Source organism: Hyla sarda, chromosome 10, assembly GCF_029499605.1.
Source record: "Hyla sarda isolate aHylSar1 chromosome 10, aHylSar1.hap1, whole genome shotgun sequence".
In the NCBI taxonomy this organism is placed as follows: Eukaryota; Metazoa; Chordata; class Amphibia; order Anura; family Hylidae; genus Hyla; species Hyla sarda.
This window is the reverse complement of record NC_079198.1, coordinates 70,163,685-70,187,188: the sequence shown is the minus strand read 5'-3', so window position 1 is coordinate 70,187,188 and position 23,504 is coordinate 70,163,685. Positions and strand designations below refer to the sequence as shown.

The 23,504-nt window shown below is 43.6% G+C and overlaps 1 protein-coding gene across 7 annotated transcripts in view; it reads left to right on the top strand.

Annotated features, from left to right (window-relative positions):
- The window catches only part of LOC130293335 (CD82 antigen-like), a 147,047-nt gene that overhangs the window by 111,513 nt on the left and 12,030 nt on the right, over nt 1–23,504 (top strand). For all 7 annotated transcript variants that reach the window (XM_056541874.1, XM_056541877.1, XM_056541878.1 and 4 more), the window contains 4 exons: nt 8,611–8,685; nt 10,156–10,260; nt 11,511–11,741; nt 14,175–14,258. In XM_056541874.1, the coding sequence (XP_056397849.1) occupies nt 8,611–8,685; nt 10,156–10,260; nt 11,511–11,741; nt 14,175–14,258 (495 nt within the window). The remainder of the gene's footprint in view (nt 1–8,610; nt 8,686–10,155; nt 10,261–11,510; nt 11,742–14,174; nt 14,259–23,504) is intronic.

Genomic DNA, 23,504 nt, shown 5'->3' with positions numbered 1-23,504 from the left:
TGGTGCCTCCGGTGTCCTGCTCCACTACCAGAAGCACTAGAGGTGAGTACAAGTTTATTTTTTATATATAACATATGATTAACATAATAGTTTCCCTCTCACTGGATAACCCCTTTAAATAAAGTTGGTTAAAAAATATCACTACTGTATAGCTATACACTGTATTTTTTTATGGTCTATATGCAGTGAAAACTGAATCATATCCAATAAAGATTAAATGCTCCATAGATTTAATATTTTTATTACATACACTCTAGAGCCTAAAGCTGCATAGACGTATGGAATTAACTAGCAATGTCATATATATACTGGAATAAAAAATGTTATTTTAGGAAACATGTATTCTATGAACAGACAGAGCTGTAATAATGAAATCATGGGCACCTGGCAATGGTAAAAGACTTACGACGTCTACTGTCAATACAATCCTATGTATGTCATAGATGTGACTGCAGCACAAAAGTATGGAGCCCAGCTGTTTAAGTCCCTTTCTAAATCAGTCTGTATGTAAACTTAATTTTCCTGCCGTTGCTTCAGGAAAAAGTTCTGGAGCCAAAGAACTTGTGTTAGGTCATCTGGAAGTCATTACGAATTGTAACTGAGATCCATGGTATCTTGGGATTTTCTTTGTTACTTCTTAAATCAAGTCTGAACCATGGAAAACTGAGTCAATTTTGAATGGTTGGGGAAATCTAAGTGTTTTAATACACATCTGAGGGAATTACTTTATATTTTTTGTTATATAAACAGCAATGCGACCGCTGGACTTTAGGTCTCTGGAATTTTTTTTTGTCTAATATACATTTAAGAAATCCTATCCTATGGGCCTATGTCCGCAGCGGTGTCAGCCAAATTGTACTTTAAAGGGGTTATCTCAACACTAAAACTTATCCCCTATCCACAGGGCCCATGAATGAATGGAGTGGCAGCATGCATGCAAGACCGCTGCTCCTTCCCTCTCCATGGGGAATATAGCAAAGTACATTGCTCGGTAATTTAATGCAGCTTCAAGGCACCTGTGGATTAAGAAAAGTCTTAATCGTGAGATACACCTATATAAGACCTTCACACAGACATTTTTCTGCATTTGTGTTCCCACTGAAAGAAGTGATATGAATTTCAAGCATTTTTCAATTCACTTAGGTAATGTTTTATCAATTCATAACTTTTGTGACTGGCCTATGAAAAACCTAAAGGAAAAACACCAGAAAAAAAAAACTCTTATAGCATGCTGCATTTTAAAAGAAAATGTCCCCAATTTTCAATTTTCCTATTGTCTTTATTGGTTGCCAGGAAAACATGCAATTTTTTCATAAAGTTCAGTGTGTAACCTCTCGTGAAACCAGAGACATACATTAAAAAAGTCCCTTGATAGGCGCTGTACTTAGCGTGGACAGTAAGGATAAACTTTGGTATAGTTTCAAAGCTTTATTTCACCAATTACTCGTTTCGGGTATTGGACCTCTGACATGCCAATCTGATGAAGGGTCCAATACCCGAAACGTGTTATTGGTGAAAAAAAGCTTTGAAACTATATCAAAGTTTATCCTTACTGTCCACACTGAGTGCAGCGCCTATCAAGGGACTTTTTACTTATATATATATCTCTGGTTTCTCTGTGGTGGCACACCGCTACCCTATGGCTGCAGCACGGTGGATTCCTTCCCATTATACCCTCTATTGTAAGGGAGATATGCGTGTACCTTATACGCTCAAGGTGAGCAGTATATATTGATTCACTTATTTTCTTTGTAATCATTTAAAGGGGTACTCCACCCCTAGACATCTTATCCCCGTGTGACGTCACGCCCCCTCCCATAGACTTGCATTGAGGGGGCGGGCGTGACGTCACACGGGGGCGGAGTCGTGACGTCACGATCTTCTGTTCCCGTGGTCGGGACCCAGACCCTCCAGCGCTTCCGGAGCAGAAACAGGTGGGTGCCGCATGCTATATTGCGGGGGTCCCCAGTGGTGGGACCCCCGCGATCAGACATCTTATCCCCTATCCTTTGGATAGGGGATAAGATGTCTAGGGGTGGAGCACCCCTTTAATACACGAGGCGTTGGCTTCTTGGTTGTTCTTTTTTTCTATATTCTCTCTTGTAAAAGGCATAAAAGATGTTTGTACTTCACTGAAGAACTTTTAGCAGTTACTATCTCTGCTAGAATCAGTCACTGCAGTCAAGGGATGAGGTCATATGATATAATTATTTAGGACATTTTGACCAAAGGCCGTAGAAATTTAATGGTTGTAAGTAGGGGAGGTCCAGGGAAAGAATTACAGACCTGTAGTATAGGGTGAGAGCTTAAAGGAGAACTCCAAAATATAAAAATTGTCCCCCATACTGCTGGCAGTAAAAAAATAAAGATATACATACCTTCCTCCGCTCCACCGGGGCCTCCGGTAACTTACTCCGGTCTCAGCCGCGATCCTCTTCCTGGTCGGAGAATCATACTGCGCTCAGCCAATCACCAGCTGCAGCGAAGTCCGACTCGGCCGGCGGTAGGCTGAGCGGCAGTGTGAGAACGCTTCAGGACACAAAATTCTTCACTACACCGGCACCTGCTGCCGGGGCCGAAAACATCACACTGCCGCTCAGCCTATCGCCTGCCAAGTCGGACTTCGCTGCGGCTGGTGATTGGCTGAGCGCAGTATGATTCTCCGACCACCGGCAACCAGGAAGTGGATCGCGGCGGAGACCAGAGCCGCTCAGCCTATCGCCTTCCAAGTCGGACTTCGCTGCGGCTGGTGATTGGCTGAGCGCAGTATGATTCTCCGACCACCGGCAACCAGGAAGTGGATCGCGGCGGAGACCAGAGCCGGTTACCGGAGGCCCCGGGGGAGTGGAGGAAGGTATGTACATCTTTATTTTTTTTACTGCCGGCAGTATGGGGGGCAATTTTTATATTCTGGAGTTCTCCTTTAAAGGGGTACTCTGCTGCTCAGCGTTTGAAACAAACATGAGGGGGCGGGGCTATGATGTCACAAGCTCCCGGCGCCAGCTCCAGCGTTTGAAACTGTTTGTTCCAAAGGCTGATCAGCGGAGTACCCCTTTAAGTTGCTGGTGCCAATGGCATCTAAGTCAGTGACAGGTAGTTCTGTTCAACTGTACATGGAATAACTGAATGAAGGCAGTAACCTTATATCAATGACCTAGCTAGTTATATTAACTTTGTAATAAATGTTATTAGACAAAAATGCTTCTTTCCTTTCTTCTAGCTTCAACCCTCTCGCCCATCTCCTGTAAGTCTGTATTACACTCTAAAAATCAGCTCAGCTTTATCCTGAGTCTGCTGGGACAACTGCCCACCAGCTCTGGGAGAACTGCAAATTAGATATAAGGAAATCAGCTAAAAGTGCTATAAACAAGTTATTTAATGGCCAAAAATAGCGTTACTTTTCATGTACACACAAAGGGAATCTTATCCCGAAAAGTCACCTGAAATTACAGGTATGTCTTTTGCATCAGACAATGTGTCGGAAACCTTTTTACTCATAAAGCTATATCAAATATATATATATACATATATATATATGTATATAATAAATGGAAAAATAAATAAATAATGTTTATAAATCTATAGGACTCATCTCCCACGTCTTCAGTCCCTGCACAAGGAATGAAAGAGTAATTTCTAGTCTTTCAGTTTTTCTTTTAATATTAGCTTCCCAATTCCGTTCTTACTAATGACAGTCACTCAGGACCACTTCTAGTAGCAAGGTATTTAGTCATTATTAATGCATACCATCTTATAGAAAAAAGGACCAAATATGAAAGGCCAAAAACAGGTGGCTCACTACCAAGGCATGTTCTGTTGAGCAGAATAGAGCGGTGACACACTACACCAGTCGTTTTATAATTTATCGGATTATTGTCCTCTGGTCTTGGCCTCATTGTAAATTGATGAGCAGATTATTCTCTGTTGTTCATGGTTATCCATTGAGCTCCTTCTGGGAGGAGTTTGAGATACTACGAGCAAGATCTTCACATTTCTGAAGGAACACATCAGCTGGAAAATGTAGCCGGCATTGTGTTTATTCTCTGTACATCAAGCTGTCAGCATTGTATTGTATTGCTCTGAGTGCTGGGGCTTGCAGTTAAACAAACTAGCAACATGTATTTACAAGATATTTTTACTGGGATGATTTATAAAAAACCAGTGCAAGTAAAGAAGTAGCCAACCTACAGCTCTGTAACTCTTGCACCTCATCTAGTTTGCCCTGGCAGCCTGCGGGAAAGCCACAGGTAAGAAAAGGGAGTTGTGATTTCCCTTAGGAAGGGCATGTCCATTTTTGCAATAATTATTATTTTTTATTGCATCTACTATAAAATGTTAAAATCTAAAGCCCCATTTACAAAATATGCATACACAGAGCTATTCAATGGCTACATGTCAACAACCTGTCAAAACAGGATGCCAATGTACCCATTAAACCATCTAACAGCCTAAACATAATCTAATTTTGACTACGTTCAGTCCATTTCCTATTTGTATCTAGAGCACGTTCTCCAGTCCCACACAAATTATTTGTTCAGGAAATGGACCGTATGTAGTCACAGTCAGACTACGATATTTTTGCTAACATATGTTCAGTAAGTTGGAAGGTAGTAGAAGATAGATGAAAGTAAATAGCAGTGCTGAATGTGTGTAAACACAGAGTTCGTCTGAATGCGCCTTAATCACTATTATAGGCAGCATTTTGGGCCACCTGTGAGGCCGGCAACATATCAGCCTACTTGGATGGGGCTCATAGCCTTCCTCCCATTGTATGTGTGCTCAGTCACACTGGAGTGAACTGGGAGCAGGCCGTGATTCGGACCTAATGCCAATGTAATTGCTAGGGGTGTAAGAAAAAAATCGATTCAGTCAAGTATCGCGATATTTCATTTGACAATACTGTATAGATTCAAAATATTTTCGAATCGATCTTTTTAGGCATGCAGTTCCGGGCCCCGGGCAGGTGAATTTCTCCTGACAAGCACTGCGGCACTCAGCAGTCTGTATGGAACGGGCTCCCAACTCCTGCCCGCTCCGTACTCTGCAGCCCCGGCAGTTCCCAGTAGTCGGGGCGCCACTAATAGCCAGCATGCGGCGGGCGATAGCCGTGGCTGGCTATTAACCATTTAGATCGCCGCTGTCAAAGCTGACAGCGGCGTCTAAAGGGACCTGTGAATGCTCCCTGGTGGGCTAGTGGGGTTGATCGCCCCCCCCCCCCCCCCCCCGTGCAGCGCGATCGCGGGGGTGGGGGGGAATGGCGTTATGGTGGGGAGATCCACTATAGAGGTAGCCGGAGGGCTTACCTCTGTTCCCTGCTGTCCCGCGGCTCTGTCATTGATAGAGCCTGGCTGGACTAGGCTCTATCAATGGATCGCAGAGCACACAGATCAATGGAGTTCAATAGAGCTCTATTGATCTGTATGAGGAATCTAATGATTCCTTCTAAAAAGTCCCCTAAGGGACTGATAAAGTGTAAAAAAACAAAAAAACATGTTCTAATAAAAGTGTAAAAGACACACATTAACCCCTTCCATATTAAAAGTTCAAATCACCACCTATTCCTATATAAAAACATGTAAACATAATAAAATAAACATATTTGGCATCACTGCATGCATAATAGTACAACCTATTAAAATATAACATTATGTATCCCATACGATAAATGGCGTAAATGTAAAAAAAAAAAAAAAACACAGAATTGCAATTTTTATAGTATCCCAGAAAGAAAAGTTAAGAGATTAAAAGTCAGATCAATACCAAAATGGTACCGATACAAAAAACAGATTATGGCGCAAAAAATTAGCCCTCATACAGCCTCATGCGAAAAAATCGCAATATATCGTCTTTGAGACAGAATCGGGATATATTGGGATATATCGCATCGTCATATGTGTATCGTGATATGTATCGCATCTCCAGATTCTTGACAATTCACACCCCTAGTAATTGCCCACTGGCCCCTGGTATTGCCCATACGGCACAGGTAGGTTTAGTGTTAGGTCCCGTGCCGTTTAGGAAACCTTGGCGTTTGTGTGCAGGCTCAGGTATGTCCTTCATATAAGGATATACTGGCTCATTTTTAACATCATTTTGAGGGTTAGTCATTTGTCACTGTTTACATCTACCAAAGTAGTGCACCTAAATGTATGTATTACTCTATATGTTACACATCCACACTGTGTATCTGGTGTAGGATGCCATTGTGGCACTTGTAGTCCGCTGCAGGCATCCCCCATTGTATGAATTTTATGCTGGGGATTGCCCTTAGGAACAGACCACAAGCGCAGGATTTGCTCCCCCAATATAAATGCACAACTGCATGTGGGATCGAGCATTTCCTGCCATTTGAAACCATGTTTTTTTCTTGTTGTTCAAAAGAGTTTGGTTGAAGCCTGGAACCATGAAGACATCATTCTGCAACAGACCTGTAGACAGAAAACAGTGGGAGATTTTTTTAATTTTTTTATCAAGATTCAATTTTATTTTATTTTTGCTACATTGTCTTATTTTTTATTGCATGGGAACAAAAAATGGTTACAAAGGTGGATATGGCCTGTATTATGTTTCTGTGGACGGCATTTTCTTGCTAGTTACCAAACATTTCCTGTTCAGGACATGATGGAAAATACACATACGTCAGGCTAGTTATTCAGTAATTCATTTCATGCTCTCCCTTCCCTTTTGTTGATGTTCTGCAGCAGCTGTGGAGTATTAGTTACAATGAACTCATTGCTGTTAATTATTACAAACCGTAAATATTAATTTTTATATGACCCTGGAACATCATATACAGTGATCCCTCAACATACGATGGTAATCCATTCCAAATGGACCATCGTTTGTTGAAACCATCGTATGTTGAGGGATCCGTGCAATGTAAAGTATAGGACAGTGGTCTCCAACCTGCGGACCTCCAGATGTTGCAAAACTACAACTCCCAGCATGCCCGGACAGCCAACGGCTGTCCGGGCATGCTGGGAGTTGTAGTTTTGCAACATCTGGAGCTCCACAGGTTGAAGACCACTGGTATTGGAGGTTATACTCACCTGTCCCCGCCGCTCCGGACCAGTCACCGCTGCCCTGGATGTCGCCTTCCATCGCTGTCGCCGCGTCCCCAGGTGTCCCCGACGCTCCAGCAAGGCCTCTGCTGCCCGGGATCCTCACTCTCCGTCACCGCCATCACGTCGTCGTGCACACCGCTCCTATTGGATGACGGGACGGCGTGCGCGACGTGATGACGACGAAGGAGAGCGCTGGCGATGTAGGGAATCCCAGGGAGTACTCTACAGAGCCCCGAGGACAGGTAAGTGATCGTCAGCGGACCACAAGGGGCACCGTAAATGGCTATCCGGTGGCAGCTGAAGCAGTCTGCGCTGCCGGATAGCCGTTTATGCGATGGCCCCGACATACAAGAGCATCGTATGTTGATGCTGCCTTCAACATGCGATGGCCTCTGAGAGGCCATTGCATGTTGAAATGATCGTATGTCGGGGCCATCGTAGGTCGGGGGGGGGGGGGTCACTGTATTAGAATTTACAAAGGTGAATCTATATACAGAAAAATTGTATATCACTCTGATATGATATTCTTTATTTGCATATATGTATAGGCCTCATAGAATGATTAAATTGTTCCAATTTGTTGGTTAACGTTCGTCATTAGAGATGAGCGAACTTACAGTAAACTCGATTCGTCACGAACTTCTCGGCTCGGCAGTTGATGACTTATCCTGCGTAAATTAGTTCAGCCTTCAGGTGCTCCGGTGGGCTGGAAAAGGTGGATACATTCCTAGGAAAGAGTCTCCTAGGACTGTATCCAGCTTTTGCAGCCCACGGGAGCACCTGAAAGCTGAACTAATTTATGCAGGAAAAGTCATCAACTGCCGAGCCGAGAAGTTCGTGACGAATCGAATTTACTGTAAGTTCCTCATCTCTATTCGTCATATTTAAAAGGAAAGCAAAAAAACTTTTCTCTGTCTCATCTGTGAAGAAATGTGTGTATATATATAACTGGGAACACCCTAAGAACCACCAGTGACCGGCAGATCTATACAGTATTACTCGTATTCTTCATGGCAGAACTGAAAGATTAGTCATAGTTTCCTTTAAGGGAAATGGCTGTTTTTCAACCCTGTGACTCTGCACCTGGTAGTTGTAAAATGTAGCATACAATCAGCCATGCTATGAGCTAGAATGCAGCTGAATGTACATAATACATGAAGAATCATTGCTCAGTGATATATACTACTGCTATATACTGCCCTATACTATATCCAAAATGTAGAAGAGCTCCTGTGTTGGCCCTTTTCTTCTTGGGGCATAATAACCTATAGAAACCTGGTCATCAAAGAGCAACCCCACCATGGTCATTGTGCAGAGCAGGAAAATTGTCAAGAAAAAAAGCACAAATATTGCAGAAACTGCGCTAAATGTATCATAATGCTGCACCTATAATCATATGTCTGGCACAATTTGGTGGACATGTATTTTGCATTCATAGTTTACATAGTTTATACAAATTAATATAGCACATTTCACAACTCCACTTAGCCATCATTTTTTGTTAACGGCAAATATTTTTCTTATGATGTTTTTTCTTTCTTTCCAGTATTTTGCTTTCCTTCTTCTACTGTTCGCAGCTCAGATTACTGTGGGTGTCCTGGTATACACACAGCGCTCCTCAGTGAGTATCCGTCAATATTCTATTTTAGATCATATTAAAATGTTGTAAGTAATTGGATGTAAAGCCCTTCGCGCAAGGGTCAGGTCCTGGGGGAAAAAAAAGTTTGGGAACAAGATTTCCACTCAGGGGCTGGTCCTACAGGACTCCTGCTAATGGGAACAGTGTTCCTGCTGTGGAAAAAGTGCAAGAACTCAGTTCCCACATGTTCCTGCAGGACTTGAACCCTGCCTGCGCAGGATTATTTTCTTAATCCTGCTTCTGCTGGATTTCTGACCATTACTGCAAAGGTGTATGTCCAATCCTGCCATCTCCCGCAAATATTTTGTCACAGCTTTTAGAGATAGTATCCTCTGTGCCATTTCATTATTCCCTGTGTCTTTTCATTCCCCCCTAGTGCCATTTTCTCACCTTCTTTTACCATTTCATCACCACCTTGTGCTATTCCTCACCCCCCCCCCTGTGCCATTTCATCACCCCCTTGTGTCATTTTATCACCCTCTTGTTTCATTTCATCAGCCCCCTGTGGCATTTCATCAGCCCCCTGTGGCATTTTATCAGCCCCCTGTGGCATTTTATCAGCTCCCTGTGGCATTTTATCAGTCCCTTATGGCATTGTACCTACCCATGTGGCATTTCATCTGCCCCCTTTGGCATTTCAGAGGTTTGCGGGACTGTGCAGGATTTTGCAGGACCCGCTGTATGTTCTGTGACTGCTCGCTACCATCCACAACCAAGTTTTTTTATTGGGTCCTGCGGGATCCCAATCCCGATGCAGGACTCTAATTAGATGCACCTAATTGTGGCACATGGAGGATCACGGTAAACACTGATTTTAAAGGGGTACTCCTCCCCATGACATCTCATCTACTATCCAAAGGATAGGGGATAAGATGTCTGATCACGGGGCTCCCGCCACTGGGGACCCCCGCGATCTCCCTGCTGCACACGGCGTTCGTTTAGAGCGTCGGGTGCAGCGTCGGAGGCTCGTGACGTCCCCTCCCATAGACTTGCATTGAGGGAGCGTGACAAGTGGGGCATGACCGTGATGTCAAGAGCCTCCACCCCGCATCGCCAGTCATCCAGCACAAAGTGAAGTTCGCTCCATGCACCGGATTTCTGGGGTGCCGCAGCCGAGATCACCAGCGGCGGGACCCCCGTGATCAGACATCTTATCCCCTATCCTTTGGATAGGGGATAAGATGTCTAGGGGAGAAGTACCCCTTTTCTTATACAATGCATTATTAGATTTCAATCTCCAAGATTGTAACATTGATGTAATTTGAACTCAAGTAATATTTGATTGACTTCTATAGGATACTTTTTAGATGAAATAATGGGGAAATAAACCAAACGTTAATTCCAGTAGGTCAATATCAACAGTGAATGTAAATAAATAAGTTGAACATATAAATGTCTATACATTTTTTAATAGTCATTAATCTTGATTATTTTGCGCTATTCTTCCCCCAGTTGAATGCTGCAGTGGGAAAATACGTGGAAAATATTATCAAGAACTACGACATTGTCGCAAACCAAACAGAACTTCAGGAAGGTCTGGACTTTGCACAGGAACAGGTATTTGAAAATAAACATGAGGAACTGAATATATAATTGGCATACATAAGTTATTTTACATTATAATCAAGTGTATATAAGCTCTTCTGTACTGACACATCGCCTATAATTACATCTAGGCTACTTATTCATCATGAAATTGATTTATCACAGTCCTGTCCTCTCAGAGACATACATTTAAACTTCTAGACCCCAAAGTAAAGGCTGCTATGAGCACCCCTGCACTACCATGTGCCATTTATAATACTGGTGTTGTCTTAAATGGCAGGGGGCCTACCAGGACCTGGGTGTTATTCTTCACTCCATATAGCTACACTATGTCACTGTAGCTGTATATCTGCTTCTATATCTTGCTCTATCTAATGAAACAGTTCTCTTTACTCCTTGCTTATTTTTTACTCCCAGTTTTTTCTTTGTATGCTGTGTTGCTGCATATCGCCAATATTTAGGGTGGCTATACAATTTACATTGTCAATAGCTATCCCTTAGACCCCCCATACACATGCACACTTGGCTTGGTGAAGTGTGTATGTATTTTCAATATGAAGTGAGGAATAATCCATTGCCATATACATCTAGTAGCATCTTCTTTCCTGTGGGAACAAAAAATCAAGCATTTTGGGATTTAAATTCCTTCTCTTAACATCCACCATCAAGACAGGACATCTCTATACACGAGAGATTTTTGGCCTAGGGATGACAATATATTTCACCTGTACTGTTAAAGGCAAACCGACAGCCGGTTTACCAAAACTAAACCCCATATACAGGGTTATCGTGATGGTGAACCAGATTACCTGGACTATAACCATGTGTATTGGGTTTAGTGTGGGTGAAACAGCTGCCAGTTTCCCTTTAAAGGGGTACTCAACTAGAACATTTTTTTTTTAAATCAACTGGTACCAGAAAGTTAAACAGATTTGTAAATTACTTCTATTAAAAAGTCTTAATCCTTCCAGTACTTATCAGCTGCTGTTATGATCCACGGGAAGTTCTTTTCTTTTGGAATTTCCTTTTTGCCTGACCACAGTGCTCTCTGCTGACATCTCTGTCCATTTTAGGAACTGCCCAGAGCAGGAGAGGTTTTCTATGGGGATTTGCTCCTACACTGGACAGTTCCTAAAATGGACATAGGTGTCAGTAGAGAGTGGGGCTGATGTAATGAAATCTTTATTTTAACTTTCTGTATTACTGATGCATGATAGTATAGTACACTTGGAGATCTATCTATTAAACTTCTTGTATTACAGATGAGCTGCTGTGGTTGGTACGCACCTGAAGATTGGATGAAAAATCAGAAAATCTCTGAAAATTCTTCAGTCAACTTGTATCCTTGCTCCTGCAGAAATACATCTTCCCTCCCTTCTAACCCAAAAATCAATGGTACTGCTAATGGGACTGACACCTCTGAGCCTATAATTGAGCACAGGAGTGGATTCTGCACTGCAGGATCAAGGAGCAACTGGCCTGTATATAAGACAGTAAGTGTAAAGTACCTAGGGGGAAACTTATCATTGCTTTTCTTCTTGCTTTTGGAGCTTTTGGTCTTGTTAAGGCAATTTTTTTTACGCAACTGTGGATTTGCAGTAAAAAATGATGTTTTTTTTTTTTTTTACTTTTCCATCCCAGGCACTTTATAAAATGAAGTGTTGGTAGACTACTTTGTAGATTAAGGTATGCAGTGGTAAGGAATTTATCCTCTGGGAGTCCCTAAAAAACATGCAATGCCTATTTTAACATGCAAATGTACACTACCATGTGTTCTACAAGGCATTTCCACCCGAGACATGTTGAAAGTTTTGATAGGTGGGATCTGGGTGCTAGGACCCACATCAGATGCTAAAATAAATGGGAAGAAGCACTCAGCTAAGCACTGTCTTACCCACCCCCACCTCCACCATCTCCTTGCTGCAGGAGGCTGGCTCATAGACTTTATAAAGAATTTGTCTCCTACAGCTGTTCTGAAACCCCTACCAGTCACTTAAACAAATGGGGAGAACTCTGAGTGGGGACACAGTGATTTGTGGGCTCTTATTGCTGTTATTGAGCCTCTGACAGTCCCCTCTACCGTGCACATATGTTTTTCATTCCCTTTATTTAGGGGGGGGGGGGAGGGGCAGTGCTGGGCTCTTAGCCAGCAGTGCTTACACAGGCACTTTCTTTCCTCTAATTCTCTGGCCAATCACAGGTAAGCTCCCATTCCTCTCTGCTATGACATTGTGGTGAGGGAAAAAAGAAAATGACCAAAAATGCTTGCCATGTGCTGGGAAATTATTTTGGCATTGCAGCAGAGAGGGCCACAGCAAGGAAGGGGTAGCCCCAGTTCTCCAATATACATTGTGCAGTTCAGTGTGGTTTCCCAGGGATCAGACTACCACCCTTAAAAACAGTATACAGTGTGGGCCATTTATATGGATACACCTTAATAAAATGGGAATGGTTGGTGATATTAACTTCCTGTTTGTGGCACATTAGTATATGTGAGGGGGGAAACTTTTCAAGATGGGTGGTGACCATGGTGGCCATTTTGAAGTCGGCCATTTTGAATCCAACTTTAGTTTTTTCAATAGGAAGAGGATCATTTGACACATCAAACTTATTGCAAATTTCACAAGAAAAACAATGATGTGCTTGGTTTTAACGTAACTTTATTCTTTCATGAGTTATTTACAAGTTTCCGACCACTTATAAAATGTGTTCAATGTGCTGCCCATTGTGTTGGATTGTCAATGCAACCCTCTTTTCCCACTCTTCACACACTGATAGCAACACCGCAGGAGAAATGCTAGCACAGGCTTCCAGTATCCGTAGTTTCAGGTGCTGCACATCTCGTATCTTCACAGCATAGACAATTGCCTTTAGATGACCCCAAAGATAAAAGTCTAAGGGGCCATTCAACTGGCCCACGACGACCAATCCACTTTCCAATAAACTGTTCATCTAGGAATGCTCTGACCTGACACGCATAATGTGGTGGTGCACCATCTTGCTGGAAAAACTCAGGGAACGTGCCAGCTTCAGTGCATAAAGAGGGAAGCACATCATCATGTAGCAATTTCGCATATCCAATGGCCTTGAGGTTTCCATTGATGAAGAATGGCCCAACTATCTTTGTACCCCATATACCACACCACACCATCAATTTTTGTGTTCATACAGTCTTGGAGGGATCTATCCAATGTGGGTTATTGTCAGACCAATAGCGGTGGTTTTGTTCGTTAACTTCACCATTCTCATAAAAGTTTGCCTCATCACTGAACAAAATCTTCTGCATAAACTGAGGGTCCTGTTCCAATTTTTGTTTTGCCCATTCTGCAGCACCTGAAACTACGGATACTGGAAGCCTGTGCTAGCATTTCTCCTGCGGTGTTGCTATCAGTGTGTGAAGAGTGGGAGAAGAGGGTTGCATTGACAATCCAACACAATGGGCAGCACATATTTTATAAGTGATCAGAAACTTGTAAATAACTCATGAAAGAATAAAGTTACGTTAAAACCAAGCACATCATTGTTTTTCTTGTGAAATTCTGAATAAGTTTGATGTCACATGACCCTCTTCCTATTGAAAAAACTGAATTTGGATTCAAAATGGCCGACTTCAAAATGGCTGCCATGGTCACCACCCATCTTGAAAAGTTTCCCCCCTCACATATACTAATGTGCCACAAACAGGAAGTTAATATCACCAACCATTCCCATTTTATTAAGGTGTATCCATATAAATGGCCCACCCTGTAAAATTGTAGAACTCATACTATAGTGTCCTTTATATGCTTTTCCAGATATGTCTTATTTTAATGCATTTAGCATGGATAGCACAGTATGTATAGTATAGTATAAAACCCTATTATCTTAAGTTGCTTAAATCGATGTGCCGTGATTTACTTTTAATATTTTCCTCTCTTCCTATTTAGGGCTGCATGAACAGTATTCAGACATTCATATTGAATAATTTCATCTGTATTATTGGAGTTTGCATAGGCATTGCCTTGCTGGAGGTGAGTATTTACCACATGGTAGTAAACTTATTGGTGTATGAAAATATAAATCCCACCAAATACCCAGTTTTGGGCAAGTTTCATGAAAAAACATTCTCCTTTTGCAACCCAACTGTCCAGGATGGTCTAAGCAAAATAGGCACTGTTGGTAAGTATGTCATCATCTAGTTCAGATCTATATTAGGCCTCATATACAAAAACTGGACATTTGCTGGTTTCAATTTTGTTTTCGTTTTGTTAAAAAAAAAAAAAAAAACGTATTTTTCGCTCCATAAGATGCACCTGACCATAAGACGCACCTAGGTTTTAGAGGAGGAGAACAAGAAAAAAAATATTATAGGCATTATAGGTCAGGAGCACATGTTCCACCACATTAGGTTGACAGTATAGATCCCCCACATTAGGTTGGCAGTATAGATCCCCCACATTAGGTTGGCAGTATAGATCCCCCACATTAGATTGGCAGTATTTTCCCCACACATTAGGTTGCAGTCCCCCCCCCCCCATTAGGTTGGTAGTATGTTTCCCCACATTAGGTAAGCAGTATGTTCCCCCACATTAGGTAAGCAGTATGTTCCCCCACATTAGGTAGGCAGTATGTTCCCCCACATTAGGTAGGCAGTATGTTCCCCCACTTAAGGTAGGCAGTATAGTTTCCCCACATTAGGTGCAGTACAGTTCCCCCACATTAGGTTGGAAGTATGTTCCCCCACATTAGGTAGGCAGTATGTTCCCCCACATTAGGTTGCAGTTCCCCCCCATTAGGTTGGCAGTATAGTTCCCCTGCTCATTGCTCCCCCCTCCTTTTTCTATTTTTCATATTTCCTTACCTGGCCGCGCTCGGCAGGCTTAGGTAATGTGGCAGGTCTTGTGGGCTGTGTGGATAATATGACGAGTGACCTCTCCTGCGGCTCCTCTGCGCGGTGTCTGGGACGTCACTCCTCATTTCCTGTAGTCGCTGACACAGAATGCTTCAAGACACAGTTTTCTTCACTACACCGCCGCTGCAGGAAATGAGGAGTGACGTCCCTGACGCTGCGTAGAGGACCTGGCAGGAGACGTCACTGGTCACTCGTGAGATATGAAACATAGAAAAAGCAGAAGTGTCCGGGACCGCCGCTGGTCACGGTTTTAAAACAGTTGCCCCCCCTACTGAGCAGCCGGCAGGGGTGTGTGTGCAAGCGCAGCTGAATGTGTGTGCAAGCGCCCCTGCACTTGCACACACATTCGCTCCATGAGACGCACAGACATTTCCTTCCCACTTTTGGGGGAGAAAAAGTGTGTCTTATGGAGTGAAAATACGGTATATATTTATCTGAAATTTGATTGGTTGGTACAGGCAATATCTCCAGATTTTTTCAACACTAGTTTTTATTCATGAGGTGTATTATTAAAGAGTAGACAGATAGAGTGCCAGCTGTCACTGCAATCCCTTGTTAACCCCTTCCTCCGGATAAACGGCCCACAGGTTCCTATGTGATGATACAGTCATTTGCACTCCCAGCGTATATGAACAGCGGTGCTCAGTCCATGTGAATAGATATCCAAATCATATATAATGGAAGAAAGAACGGGCGGCAACTTACTGTAATAAATTCCACCAACGCTTTATTTTCAGAGCGGCAGGTTGCATACAGTTGCAAATGGGTTACTAAGCGTATTATTAAACAGGTTTTCCATGAAAACCCCATGGTTTAATCTATGCCTTTCAGTGCTGTAAAACAACAAATGCTCGCATATTGACTGTACTTCACCCACTTCCTCATCGCTGCAGTTGTCATACTTTCCGGCCCACGCTCAAGTGTTTGTTTCCTTCTCCTGTGACGTCTCACTCCCAGCTCCATTCTGTGATTGGCTGAGTGGCAAGTGGGACATTTCCAGAAGTAAAAACAATACCAGAGTCTCAAAGATATGACAGCTGCAGCATCTGGGGAGTGGGTGAGGTAAGTATGCAGATATTTTCATGGAAAACCCCTTTAAGAAACCTTAAGTATTCTTTTACCCTTAAAGGGGTTGTCTGTGGAAAAAATGATGTATAGGGTAGAGTAAAAAATATATACAAAAAGAAGCTACACATCCAGCAGACCAGGGAGTGTCGGAGGACCATCCTGTCCTGCAGCAGCAGTCACCACTGTTCACTGATTTAAAGTGGCCGCGGCACCAACTGCCTGTTCAAAATCAAGAGCATAGGCCGCGGCCACTTTAAATCAGTGAGCAGCGGTGGCTGCCGGCATTGACATGTGATGTCTCTGACATGGTGCTGCAAGTGGGAGGATGTCACTTGTCAGAGATATCGAGCCTGTACCTGAGCCTGCTAGATGAACTCCGGAGGAAACAGGCCAGGGAGGAGGAGGAGGAGAGGGGGATGGTAATAATGTGGCATGACACATGACGTAGAACATGATATGCACAATTGGCAGTATGATGAGGGGTGTTTCACTAAACTATACATGTCTAAAAATGGTGCCACCAGCATGAAAAGTGCGAAAGCTTTGCAGTAGACTGTGCTTTTGAGTTGGAAAAAAGCTGAGGGTAGTCATTAGTAGTCAACAGGCCCACCGTCAGTACACCTTGGGGTATGTCATCATAACCAGAATACCTTATGTACACCACAGATATATTGCACTTTCTGTTGTGAATATAGAGGCATTAGCTCTTTGAAGCTTCCATTTCTAATTGAAAAACTATACATACCGGTACTTTTTTTTTACCATCGTAAGGAATATATGCCATGATATTCACCAAATTAGGGCAAAAAAAAAGTTCACATGACCAGAATGTGTAAATACGCTCTAAGCCTGGATATGTATTTTTATGTGGAAAAAGTTGCAACTATCTTTGATATCAGAACATGGACCACTTCAATGCTATATAGTACAAGTCCTCCAACAGCAAACAGAAAGTGTAAAAAAAAAAAAAAAAACACTGAACAGATGTAAGTCTAGATCATTTAGAGTGGAGTTGGAAAATTGTTAGACATCTAGACAACATGTAGTTGTATTCAAAGAGCAAAAGATTAGGATATTAATTTGTTACAAAATGTTATACACGTCTTATGTCGTAAAAGATTTTACATTTCTGAACATGGGATACTACAATTATTTTAAAAATCTATGGTCATGCCTCAACCTTTATAATTCACTTAATACAAAATGATTCCCTTTTTGGATTAAGGAAGTTTCATGTGGTGCGAGGTTATTTACTGCACACAAAGGAAACTGTACTACTTGCTGGTTTTGTAACTTGCTGTTATTTTTACTAATTTTCTTTACAAATGTACAGGAAGTGAGCTCACACCTGCTGTTACGGGGATTCACTCTCTTTACATGTCTAAATACAGATAGTTTTTATATAGAATATTTACATTATTCCGTGAGGCCCCCACATCCTCCTTCATCCGGTCCAGAAACCAACAAAAACTAACCCACTGCTTTTATACTTTGTCTCTCAGTTTCTCCAGTTCATAGGCCACATACTGGCGTTGGTTCTAGAGAAAAGGTTAATGAGAAGCTCTTCAGATGATATCCTCTTCTTCCCAGTCAGGTTATTTCTTGTGGGACCTGGTTTGTTTGCTGTGCAGAGGTCACTTGCTATTCACTTTTACACCACTTTACCCCCTTTCAGTTATTGGAGATGCATCCATCAACCGTATCAAGGTGTATTTGTGTATCTGTACTCCCAGTTATTTGAAGATATCTTTTATGATATATCTTTATCAAGGTTAAATCTCGTATTTCTGATACAGAGTTCCTCTGCATAGGTATGCAATAGTTAAAATAGAAAATTCCATCTCCCTGTGCAGATCACTAGGGGGAGCTAATTGTATACTGTTTCTACATTGAGTTAAAAAATAAAACAGTAAGCAGTAAACCTCATTACTATACAAGAGATTTTGAGCTTTGTATAAAAAGAATAGAGCTATGGCCATTATAAAGACTAAAATTTAAGTGTGGAGTGGGCCTCCTCTTGTGCATTCTAAGCAGCAATGTCATGCTGTCTATATTGTATTGTGAAAATACAGTGACCCCTCGACATACGATGGCCCTGACATACGATCATTTCAACATTTTTATGTCGGGGCCATCTCATAAACGGCTATCCGGCAGCCAGGGACGTGCACAGGAATTTTGAGGGGCAGGGGCTCAATGTGAAAAAAAGGGCACACTCGATCCATATGCAACTCCCTAGACCAGTGTTAACCCAAGCACGGTCCTTAAAGGACAACTGCAGCCAAAATTTAACTTATCCCCTATCCACAGGATAGGGGATAAGTGTTTGATCGCGGGGGGTCCGACTGCTGGGCCCCCCTGCGATCTCCTGTACGGGGCCGCGGCTGTGCCGTAGCTCTCCCGTGCAGGGGGCATGCCGGCCGCAGCATGATGTTGCGGCCGACATGCCCCCTCCATACATCTCTATGGGAGAGGCGGGAAGGCAGCGTTCATGCCTCCCCGCCTCCCCCATAGAACTGTATGGGGACAGGGCGGGGACGGGGCGTAAACCGTCGAGCTCAGAGCGCTACGCGCATTAGCGCTCACAATGAGCGTTAATGCCGGCGCCCCGTTAGGGAGATCGCGGGGGGTCCCAGCGGTCGAACCCCCCGCGATCAAACACTTATCCCCTATCTTGTGGATAGGGGATAAGTTAAATTTGGCTGCAGTTGTCCTTTAAATACCCCCAACAGGTCATGTTATCAGGTGATATAGTTGTAGAGATGCCTGATGCACAGACCAGAATTATATCACCTGTGAAAGACTAAGGGAATCTTGAAAACATGACCTGTTAGGGGGACTTGAGGACTGTGCTTGGGAAATCTACAGGATAGAGGATAAGTGTTTGACCCCCGCGATCTCCCTAACGGGGCCCCCGCATTAACACTCAGTGAAAGGTCGACAGTTACGCACCCTCCCTGCCCTGTCCCCTTACAGTTCTATGGGAGAGGCGGGGAGGTACAAACGCTGCCTCCCCGCTTCTCCCATTGAACTGCATGGAGGAGGCGTGTCAGCCGTGACATCACGCCGCGACTGGCACGCCCCCTGCGCGGCAGAGCTGTGGCCCCGTGCACGAGATTGCGGGGGGCCCAGCGTTTGGACCCCCCCTTTAACTTACCATCGCCAGCTCCCCAATTGCACTGATATATCTTTTCTGTCCTCTGTTCCGGCCTTCTTTCTGCTTCCTGTGCACAGATCGAAACACTGCGATGAACTTATTGCCGGCGCAGTGATTTCCCACCTTGACCAGTAATACAATGAGCGCAGTGTCATATAACAGGTCAAGGCTCCTTATATGACATGCGCTCAGCCTATTACCGACCGAGGTGGGACATCACTGCGGCTGGAGATAAGCTCATCGCAGTGTCCTGGTGCTGTCCACACCTCGTGTCACACTGGGTCTGGTGCTACATAAGCTGCATATGGTCTATGCTCAGTTATCAGCTGTGGACAGTTCCAGGAGTGGGGAGAAAGGAGCCCTGTTAAAGGGTACTCTGGTGGAAAACTTTTATTTTTTTAATCAACTGGTCCCAGAAAGTTAAACAGATTTGTAAATTACTTCTATTAAAAAAAAATCTTTACCCTTCCTGTACTTATTAGCAGCTATATTCTACAGAGGAAATTATTTTCTTTATGAATTTCTTTTTGTCTTGTCCACAGTGCTCTCTGCTGACACCTGATGCCTGTATCAGAAACTGTCCAGAGCAGGAGAAAATCCCCATAGCAAACCTCTCCTGCTCTGGACAGTTCCTGTCATGGACAGAGGTGTCAGCAGAGAGCAGTGTGGACAGGACAAAAAAGAAATTTAAAAAGAAAAGAATTTCCTCTGTAGCATACAACTGCTATATTATTAAATAGCAGTAATTTAGAAATCTGTTTAACTTTCTGGCACCAGTTCATTAAAAAAAAAAAAGTACCCCTTTAAGGTATTTAGAAGCCAAATTGGTTCAGCACAATAGTTATTTATCATAAGCAATGGAGTTGTGCTTTAACCCCTTAAGGACTCAGGGTTTTTCCGTTTTTGCACTTTCGTTTTTTCCTCCTTACCTTTTAAAAATCATAACCCTTTCAATTTTCCACCTAAAAATCCATATTATGGCTTATTTTTTGCGTCGCCAATTCTACTTTGCAGTGACATTAGTCATTTTACCCAAAAATGCACGGCGAAACGGAAAAAAAAATCATTGTGCGACAAAATCGAAAAAAAAACGCCATTTTGTAACTTTTGGGGGCTTTCGTTTCTACGCAGTGCATATTTCGGTAAAAATTACACCTTATCATTATTCTGTAGGTCCATACGGTTAAAATGATACCCTACTTATATAGGTTTGATTTTGTCGCACTTCTGGAAAAAATCATAACTACATGCAGGAAAATTTATACGTTTAAAAATGTCATCTTCTGACCCCTATAACTTTTTTATTTTTCCACGTATGGGGTGGTATGAGGACTCATTTTTTGCGCCGTGATCTGAAGTTTTTATCGGTATGATTTTTGTTTTGATTGGACTTTTTGATCACTTTTTATTCATTTTTTTAATGATATAAAAAGTGACCAAAATACGCTTTTTTGGACTTTGGAATTTTTTTGCGCGTACGCCATTGACCGTACGGCTTAATTAATGATATATTTTTATAGTTCGGACATTTACGCACGCGGCGATACCACATATGTTTATTTTTTATTTTTTTTACACTGTTTTATTTTTTTTATGGGAAAAGGGGGGTGATTCAAACTTTTATTAGGGAAGGGGTTAAATGACCTTTATTAACACTTTTTTTTTACATTTTTTTTGCAGTGTTATAGGTCCCATAGGGACCTATAACACTGCACACACTGATCTCTAATGCTGATCACTGGCGTGCATTAACACGCCTGTGATCAGCATTATCGGCGCTTGACTGCTCCTGCCTGGATCTCAGGCACGGAGCAGTCATTCGTCGATCGGACACCGGGGAGGCAGGTAAGAGCCCTCCCGGTGTCCGATCAGCTGTTCGGGACGCCGCGATTTCACCGCGGCCGTCCCGAACAGCCCGACTGAGCAGCCGGGTCACTTTCACTTTCACTTTAGAAGCGGCGGTCAGCTTTGACCGCCGCTTCTAAAGGGTTAATACCGCACATCGCCGCGATCGGCGATGTGTGGTATTAGCCGCGGGTCCCGGCCGTTGATTAGCGCCGGGACCGACGCGATATGATGCGGGATCGCGGCGCGATCCCGCTTCATATCGCGGGAGCCGGCGCAGGACGTAAATATACGTCCTGCGTCGTTAAGGGGTTAAATGTTAACACAAATACAGTGTGAATCCAGCCATTGGGATTTTGCTACAGATTTTTTTGCTGCAGATTTTATACTCTGAATTTTGTTATTGAATTACCAGCAGAAATTCTGCAGCAAAATGGGGGAGATTTATCAAAACCTGTCCAGAGGAAAAGTTGTCCAGTTGCCCATAGCAACCAATCAGATCGCTTCTTTCATTTTTAGCAAGGCCTCTGAAAACTGAAAGCAGCAATCTGATTGGTTGCTATGGGCAACTTTCCTCTGGACAGGTCCACAAGAAAGGTGGGACAATACAAAGATTGCAGGGACTGATGATGTGGGGAAGATACAGATGTGGAATGGCATTATAGGGGCACAGGTGGGTAACACTTGGTTTGTAGCAGTGTTTCCCAAGCAGGGTGCCTCCAGCTGTTGCAAAACTGCAACTCCCAGCATGCCTGGATAGCCTTTGGCTGAGAGTTGTAGTTTTGTACCAACTGGAGGCACCCTGGTTGGGAAACACTGGTTTATAGGGAGGGAAAGAACAACTATGCTGGACTAAGCTTTTCAGGTACTGTAGGTGGGGGACACTATGGGGGAGATTTAACAAGACCTGTCCAGAGGAAAAGTTGCCCATAGCAACCAATCAGATTCTTTCTTTCATTTTTCAGAGGCCTTTTCAAAAGTAAAATAAGCAATCTGATTGGTTGCTATGGGCAACTTTTCCTCTGGACAGGTCTTGTTAAATCCCCCCCATAGTGTATATCAGAATAAATAAGGAAAAAAACAAAACAACACAAAAACACACTATAATTTCCCTGAAGCTGCTTGTACAGAGGCGGCCAGTCCTCCCTGACAGACCACCCTGCTGATCATCAGTCACTGTCATTGTGGACTCTTCTAAGTCCCCTCACACAGTCCACCCTCCCTACAGTCCTCCCTGACAGACCACCCTGCTGATCATCAGTTACTGTCACTGTGGACTCTTCTAAGTCCCCTCACACAGTCCACCCTCCCTACAGTCCTCCCTGACAGACCCGGCTGATGATCACTTACTGTCCCCTCATGGCAGCTCCAGCTGATCTTCTATCCTCCATCTCTTCCTTTCCTTACCCAGAGAGGATCAGGGAGGGGGAGGGGCCATCAGCAGCAGCAGGACCCCGGGAGACAGTGTCCAGAGAATGCCTGTATGACAAGATGTCACTTCCTAACACTTGTATCTGCTCTTTCTTCTTGTCCTCTGCTGTTATCTCTACCAGCCGTGCCTCTATACACTCCTGCCCCTGTGCCTCTGTGCCTCACACCTTTAAAAAAAAAACAACAAAAAAATAAAAACAGGGCATTAAGGGGCAGGTGCATGAAAAGGCAGGGGCTCAAGCCCCCTTTGAGCCCTATGTGTGCACGTCTCTGCCGGCAGCACAGACTGCTTCAGCTGCCACCGAATAGCCGTTTACAGTGCCGCTGACGATCACTTACTTGTCCTCGGGCTCCGGCGCGTCCTCTTCGGGATCCCCTCCATCGACGGCGCTCTCCATCTTCGTCATCACGTCGCTGCACATGCTGTCCCGTCATCCAATAGGAGAGACGTCCGTAGCGACGTGATGGTGGCGACGGAGAACGGGGATGGAGAGCGAAGATGCCGGGGAAGCAGAGGCCTTGCCGGAGCATCGGGGACACCTCGGGGATGCGGCGACAGCGATGGAGGGCGACATCCAAGGCAGCGGTGATGGTCCAGAGCAGCGGGGACAGGGAAGTACAACTTCCAATACCAGTGGTCTTCAACCTTCGGACCTCCAGATGTTGCAAAACTACAACACCCAGCATGCCCGGACAGCCAACGGCTGTCCGGGCATGCTGGGTGTTGTAGTTTTGCAACATCTGGAGGTCCGCAGGTTGTAGACCACTGTCCTATACTTTACATTGCACGGATCCCTCAACATGCGATGGTTTCAACAAACGATGGTCCATTTGGAACGGATTACCATCGTATGTTGAGGGACC